The sequence below is a fragment of the Teleopsis dalmanni genome, unplaced genomic scaffold (assembly GCF_002237135.1).
Source record: "Teleopsis dalmanni isolate 2A unplaced genomic scaffold, ASM223713v2 unscaffolded_contig_1613, whole genome shotgun sequence".
Classification (NCBI taxonomy): Eukaryota; Metazoa; Arthropoda; class Insecta; order Diptera; family Diopsidae; genus Teleopsis; species Teleopsis dalmanni.
Window position 1 is genome coordinate 1 of NW_024032995.1, and position 8,797 is coordinate 8,797.

At 25.0% G+C, this 8,797-nt stretch overlaps 1 protein-coding gene across 1 annotated transcript; it reads right to left on the reverse strand.

Annotated features, from left to right (window-relative positions):
• Nucleotides 1-5: 5 nt before the first annotated feature.
• On the reverse strand, nt 6-4,237 carry LOC119664209 (protein kinase 4-like; the record flags this gene model as incomplete). Its single annotated transcript, XM_038073744.1, has 6 exons — nt 4,112-4,237; nt 3,488-3,836; nt 2,829-3,426; nt 2,502-2,761; nt 2,025-2,133; nt 6-241 (listed from the first exon to the last, which is right to left on the reverse strand). Coding segments are annotated over exons 2-6 (1,374 nt in total), but the record flags the coding sequence as incomplete, so codon positions are not given.
• Nucleotides 4,238-8,797: the final 4,560 nt, after the last annotated feature.

An 8,797-nucleotide genomic window follows, 5' to 3' on the forward strand; every position in this document is an offset into this window, starting at 1 on the left:
GTTGCATTCTGTTGTTGCTGATAGTGTAGTTGTTGTAAGTGTTGTTGCTGTTGTTGATTGCTAACAGTTTGTGCATCCTGTTGTTCCTGCTGTTGTTGTTGTTGTTGTTGACGTTGTTGCTGGTGTTCAGCACTGTTGGTAGCATTAGCATTTGGATTGCCACCCGTACCGATTAAATTAGTTTGACAAGATTGCAGCGAAAAGCGTGAATAATTTGAATCAACGACCGTCCATTGCAGACCTGGGAATGGGAGAGAGAGAGAGAGAGTGAGAGAAGAGTGTGAGAGAGTTTTATTAAAAAGAAAATCCCTAATTAGAATTTAACTAGAACTACATTTTTACTTTAGAAATTTACTTATTTTGCTTTTTTATCAAATTCGATTTTTACAATTAATATATTATTTGTTTTACTTGATTAAGAGAGAGATAGTTAGAAAGATTGCTAATGCTAAATTATTTAAGTTAAAATGAAGTATCAATTACAAAAAAAAAAAAAAAATTTATAATAAATAAATAAAAACAACAAAACAAAAACATATGTATATAAAAAAATCTTTTAAATTTTTTATTCTATGTAAAGAAAGAAAAATTAAATCAAATTTCAAAATTAACTCAGACTCTGTGCTATAGCTCTCTCCTGATCCCAAGTACAGCAAGAATGGTGTTGAAATAATTAGTAATTCGTTTTAAACATTTTCTCTTTGCAACATGATTACGTAGTTAATTTTAAGTTTTATATTAAAATTTTCATTTTTTTATTCTATACCTTAGAATTTAGATAGGCGAAAAGCACTGTATATTTAGCTTTAGCATTCATTCTTTCAACTTCTTTTGGTAATCATATTTTTTTTAATGTAATAATAAACACAGCACAAAATTATGACGTAGCAATCGTAAAAAAATGATTAAAGAAATTTCGAATCGTGATTTTATATGACAATAAAAAATATATATACACAAAAAAGATTTATAAAAATCAAGACAATCAAATTTTGTGTTAAGGTGTTCTGAGAAGTGATCATTTTGGATAGCTACAGAGGAGTTCGATTGTATAAATGCAAAATTAATAAGTAAGATATACAAATGAAAAATAAAAATATATTAAATAAAATCAAAAATACAAAAAAATGACTTATTAGTTAATGAATAATATTTTGTTTCTTTTAAGTTTAACTATGAATAAGGACTACAGAATATATATTTAATTAAATGATTTATATCGTATCAACTATACAAAATGAATGATTATTTAAAAAAATAATGTTAGTTTCGTCAGAAATTTAGGCAAATATAATCTCTAAATATTTAACATTATATATATATTATAAAAAAACGTGTCAGTAGATTAAAGACAATCTGTAAGCTTCACTAATTGGTTATTATTTAATTTTATATTAGGTATATCACATATATATATTCCAATATGTTCTTAAATAAAGCTAATTTAATTACTCTCTGCTTCTATAGAGATGTTTTAAATTTATTGAAATGTAATTAAATTTTATTAATTGCTTGCACAAAGTCAGAGATTTTTGAAAGTTAATTTATATTAACGAAAAGCGTATATATTCTAATTTGACTTATAAAGAGTCATAAATCGAATTTCTCAATTTTATTCTATAGACTTTTATATCTATTGACTTATAAAGCTATATAAACAGTTCCTATTAAACTGAGGTGCTTTTTATATATTACACCTATACTGTAAAATTCAAAGTTTTTAATAAAATATTTTAGTCTTATACTACATTAAGTTAAAATTGTATGGTGTTATTGTTGTATCATAAAAATACAATAGAAATTAAGAAGATTATAAGGATTTATAAGGAAATTATTTATTTCGGCAATATGTAAGCAACCTTACTAAACTCTAAATGAACATCTTTTTTTGCAAATTTACTACAAAAAAAAAAGATAAATACTAATATGCAATAGTATTAAAATATGTAATGAAAAACTGTAGATGTTTAAAACAAAAACACTAATAGAATAATAGAATAATGTACATTTTTAATTAAGCTTACCTGAGTGTGATGATTGAGAATTAGGTGCGTCATGTTCCGATGGTGTTGTAGCTCCCGATATATCAAGAGGAATAGACTGTTGGACGCCACTAATATCTACCTCAGGTTTCTGCAAAAACAAAATATATATATATATATATTCATATATGATCTCAAATCAATTAATTTTATTATTTTTATATTTAATGTATTTATGGTTAGTTTTTATGTTAAAAATTACATTAAAACATAGTGAAAGCTCTATTAAATATACATCTTTCTTAAAAGTTTCTAATATCAAAATTTTATTTTTCACACATAGTAAGTTATTTTTTTTTAAGTGTAGTTTGCTTATCCTGACAAAATTTTTGGTTTTATCAGTATTAAGAGAGCTTTCACTATTTGTATTATCATAATAATAAAAGTTTATTACTAATAAAACTTTATAATTACTTTATTTTCATTAACAAAACAATATATATTAAAAATTATATTTACAATTTGCATATGTACGTGTCCATGGGTGTCATCTAAACTATCCGAATCGTGTGCATGTGGCTCTAAATCTGTACTACTATTATCCTTTAAAAGTTTAGTTGTATGTAGAGAATGGGCGCCAATAACACCTAATGTACCAGCATTACCACCTGTATTGAATGACATTTGATTCATCTGTGAAAGTGTTATTCCTGCAGCTGTATTACCAGCATCTAATGATGTATTATGTGGATCTTCTGAATTATTACGATCGCCTGAACCTAATATTATATAATAATTTATATATATTATTTTAGTTTTTTAGTTTAGTCTTGTAATATAAATTACCATTATTAGAAGATTTACGTAAACGTTTTCTTCTTGTAGCTGGTGATGCACCAGCGCCTAATGGTGATGGTGTACGTCTCAGCTGATGATGTGTAGTTTGCGTTTGACTATTTTGTTGCTGTTGATGATGTTGCTGTTGATGGTGGTGATGCTGTTGTTGCTGCTGCTGTTGTTGTTGCTGCTGTTGTTGTTGCTGCTGCTGTTGTTGTTGCTGCTGCAATTGTTGATGATGATGCTGTTGTTGAAATTGTGATTCCGTACTACCCCATAGTGAATCGCTTACACTACCACCGGTACTACTACCTAGACCACCACTACTAGCACCACCGCCTTGACTATTTCCTGCACTACCCATAAGTTCGGTTGCTTCATTTGATGATTTACTTTCTGATTTTGTTAAGTTGGCAGGATCGGTGGGCATTTCAGCTAGTCCTTTAATTTTGAGCATTTCTGCGGTTTTAAGTATGTGAGGCAGTTGCTCTTGAGAGACGTTTACCTCGCCATAGTACATAAAATCGACCATTGTTTTAAGATCGTCATATTGTACATCTTTAAGTATAACTATCGGATGTTGACATGGATTTGTTGTGAAGAGGGTCTATACATAATTAAAGTATTTATTGACATTTAGTATGAGATTAATTTGTTTATCAACTTACTTGAAAATATGAACTACAAGCAGAGAGTACTATCTTATGTGCTTGCAGTTGTCTGCCCTCAGCAGCCAATGTTACATCAACTAATGTACCATTGTGTAGTAGTGATGAACAAACTGATATAAAGTTTGGCTGATGGTTATTCCAACGTAGGCAAAACTGCTGTACTGACATGATAAATAATTTATGTGCAGTTACAGTAGCAGTTAAAGTCGCCTCAGTTTTCTTTAATATTTCTTATTAAACACGTTGATATATATCCGCTTTGATTATGTAGTTAGTAATATAAAATTTAATATTTTGTTTGCTGATTTTTTAGCAGGCTCCTTAGTTGCTTCACATTTCCAATCGTCTATTTAATTAAAAAAAAAATAAAATAATAAAAAATTAACGTATTTTTAATAAAATTTTAAAAATGGAATTTATGTCTACATATGCAAGTCTTTACATGTTATTGGTTTTTTTTTGCATACGAATCACTCAAATTATGTTTATATATTATTCTAAACATTAATTATATTGTATATTTGCATTTTACAAAACTTCTTGAGCACACAAGTGTAAGAAGTTCTTAGGAATATATATTTTGAGAAAATGGAATTGTGGTTTTAATGTACACTTGCACACCTTTCTAACCAATCGGGCGTCTTAACCTACAATTCTTGTTTATTTTAATTTTCGTTTCATTCTTTGTTCCGTTTCTTTATGTTGTTCACAATGAATTGATATTTTTCCATTCTATTTTGTCAAACTTTATAGATATTTTTCAGTTTTAGTTTTAGTTTTAGTTTCCATAAAATAATAAAATTAATATTAAACGAATTTCTTTAAGTTCTGGTATATTAGAAGACCTTGAATTTTTAATTCTTATGACGTCATTTACACTTTATTTTTGTATTATTATATTTTTTGTAACATTTAGCAGCTGCACAATTATATACAATTGCACAATTTAATTCATAAACACAACTTGTATTACACTCCGTATGTTATGGCGTACATATTATATTTAACATTTAATCACAGATTACAATATTTTTGCCTACTTAATCGGAGGTTAGATTCCTGTTAAAATCATTAAAAACAATCCTTGAACTTTAATGAATGAATGTATTAGCCGCCGAGAATAAAAAAGCGGAAAGGCAAGCCGCCAATCTTTCACAGTGTTGCATTTCATACATTCTTACAATGCTCAACGAATATCATGCGAAAAGAAGGCAAAAAAAATGTATGTATATTGCAAAAATATTAATTATTGACTTTTACATTAAAGTTACGAACTCATAAAAAAACAAAAGTTATAAAAAATCATAATGCATTAACATACAAATTATATATTTATAACTTAAAACACATATTAACACATTCTTTACATATTTTTTTTATTTATTCCAAAGAGATATAGGAAAAACGACAAACAAAATGGCGCTTTGCAATAACGAAGTATTTTTTCCAACATATTTTTCGCTATAAAACTTAACCTTCATTATTGAAAATATATACTTTTAATTACTCATTGTTAAAACTCATTATTTTATTGCTTATATAATATTAAGATACTTTTTATCGCCCTCAATAAATAAAATTATTCTTACGTTTTAACTGAAGCACAAAGAGAAGAGAGAAACTGTTTTTTATGTAATGGAAAAATCCAAAATAAGAAAAACACTACACTAGCTACATCTGGCGTGAAACTTTAGAACATATTTTATTCTAAAGATATTTACACAAAGAATGTTCTTGTCGGTGTCATATGGTTATAATACATAAATTTTATTTAAAATAATATCAGTATAAAAATCTTATATGTGTACTACTATATGTATATTTCTAAATAAATATAATGTTTGTTACAACAAAGTTATGTTAAACTAGTAACATTATTTTTTATAGGAATAATTCTTTATCACATCATACAAATGTTATATGTGAACATTGCGCATTTTATTATTTTTTATTTATTATTTTAATTTAAGTAAAAAATTTTTATTACTACTTATATTATTGTTCTTAATTTTTCAAATACATATGGTAAAATAAAACATTTAATAAAATAAGGTCCACATTTATGCTACGCTACATTCAGCATTAAGTGTGCAGAAAGAATATATTATACCACAAATCAGAATATTTATATATATAAATGATTAAGATTATTATTTTTATGTTTGAATATTATTTAATGTAAACTAAAAAATTAATGCGTTATTAAAAAAAAGCAATATGATGAAAAATTCCGTGTTGTTTTTTATGTTAATTGTAGAGCATATTTATTTTGTGATCTGATTATATATAGATAAACTTGTGTGAACACTAACACGAAACTAATAATACATGACTTTTATTTTGTTATCAATGGTTAAAAACATTTGCACATTCATATACCCGTATTTTTCTAAACAAACCTTAAGTTTATTTAGCAAAATAACTGAAAGTTATTAGCTACGTTTCAGCAAATAATAATCCGCTTAATTTAATTAAAACTTAATTAAATCTGCACTTTTCATTTATTTATTACTTAATTTAAGTAAAGTTTTAAAGTAAATAATAAACAAAAACCTACATTTAATAATTCAGATATTTCAGCAGATTTTATATATTTTTATTTTTATATATAAAATTTTTTCAATTATTCATTTAGCGCCAAAAGTATCCATACAAATTAAAATAAAATTTTGTGAACAAACACAGCTGACATGTATGATGCATTGCCAATTACTTTCACATGTGATCCCCATTGTTTCAGTAACGAAGATACAGATCATTGTTTGCTAAAACGTAGCTAATATGTATTTTGACGCACATAATGCAATCCTATTTTATACAAAAAATTACGAACCCAAATTATTAAAAAAAAAAATTGAAATAAAATTTGTAATTCACAATAGTACAATTGTATATCGATATTGTGAATAATTCTTATAAACTAAAGAAAAGCAAAACAAAATATTACTGAAACGGTCAGTATTTTCATTTCTGTCCGCAATCGTAACATGCCCCTTACGAATACTGATACAAAAACAAATATTAGAAAAATATATAGGAAAAATTAAGATTTGCTATGCGAACAGATTTTGATTCAAAGATTACAATTACTTGTGCTGAGGTTATGTTTATATTGTTTTATGTCTTTAATGTAATAAGTATACAACTTTTAGTAGATATGAATTATTACTATGATCTGAATTGTTGTTTTAGAATAAAACAAAACATATACATTGTAATTAGAAATTTATTAACAATACATTGGTTACAATTTTTATTTGCGATCATTTAATAAGAACGTTTACTTACGTTTTATACCAATATCGTAATTCACCATTAATAATTGCAGCTCATGTAATATGTTCATTTTTTATTGAAATAATTTTGGCATTTTAGTAAATTCATATCTCTGGCTCTACCATATAACTAACCCAAAGATATTTTTTTATGCGACTTTATTTGTATTTTTCAAAAATATACAAGAACATGTAAATATATAGCTACATCTGACAGTTTGGCAGTTCGAATTTAGCATTTGCCCCATAACACTTCCTACGATAAGTACATTAGTTAAGGGATTAAATTTTGAAATTTTATACAATATTTAGCACACATATAATATTTGCTTCTTTTTTTATTTAGCTTAAGTTTAGGAAATGACTATGAATGATTCTAGTGAATGATTTTAATATATTCTTCTCTTCACTGTTATTAAATTTGTGTTACAAACAATTGGTTTGTGTATTACAAAAAAAAATTTGCTTTTTAATATCAGGTGGCCACATTACATATATAAAGGGTATATTTATCATTAATTACCTCTCACCTGTGTGTCTGCTCAATGGGAATTTTATCGTTATCGAATTAAATGTTTGAAAAGAAATTTAACTGATAAATTACGTTTTATTTATTCCGCCTTTTCCGCCTTTTTTTGCTTCTCTCTATATAAGTAGCTAAAACTACGGAACTAAATATTAAATAAATGAAATTAAGAATCTGTTAAAATTAATTTAAAATGTTATGGTAATATTAAATTTAATCAATTAATATACTCAAATATACTTTGGTATGCTTATATACTCCACATAATGTCTTCTAACGTGATTATTTGATAAAACTAAAGTTGAAAAAATATACATACATATATTATGCTGAAATAGGAATCGAATAATTTGAAATATATTAAATTTAATATATAGCTGTGGATTACTTTTTATGAAAATCGGCGAAGTAGAGCTTAAAATACTACAAAGTAGAATTGCAATAATTACTCTCCAATGGTAAATATATGTTAAATTTTCTAATGTTTACTTTTACATTTTAATAAATTTTTTTTTATAAAAATTGCATTGCAGTTTTTAAATAAGGTACTTTTTTTAATAATAAACAGTTTGGACATAATTTTTCAATATTTTATTACAAAGGTATCATATTAAAATAACATATGTATATAATAGTGAACATAAAATTATAAAATTAACAATTAATAGTTTAAATGAAATAAATATATTTGTATTTAAACAATTGTTTAATTATGTGAAATTTTGGCAATAATTCCAGGTTAATTATACGAGTAATTTGTTAGATTGAATTTTACTGAAAGGACAGTGACGCAATAATTTTTTAGTGCGTAATTTGTTTCTAAATAAATGCATCATTGTCCTTTCTTATGGGAATTCACTATAATTAAGTCAAAGGTTGATAATGACTATTAATACAAATATATTAATGAAATTTGCCAAAAGTTGAAATCAATTAAAAATAATTACTTAAAGAAGAGTAAAATTTGATGCCACAAATAATACTTATATATATTTTTACTCATATTTATTTAAAGTAATATATAAAATTTAATTGGCCTACAATTCAATGTATATAATATAATATATAATGCATATAATGCAATATATAATGTACCTAAAGCAATATATAATGTATATTACATTCATACATTCATATATGTATTTCCCTACACGCATTCATACATTGAAATTGAAATAAAATAAAGAGATATTTTTATTAGTTCTTTTATTTTTAATTTAAGAAACTAAAAAATTCTTATTATTATTAAGAAAATACTTAACATTCCAATTTTATTATTTATTTAATTTGACAAAAGAAATTACATTCTTAATATAAACTAGTAGTAGAGTAGAGTTACTTTTAGTAGAGAGTTATTTCAAACAGTATTAAATCATTGTTATTGTTAATGTTTTATTTTAAATCTTCTTTAATGGCAACTATATTAAAATTATTAATTAAATTTTTTTAAATTTTATATGAACATAAAATGTTATGTTTAAACATAATGTCAGAATATAGAAGAAA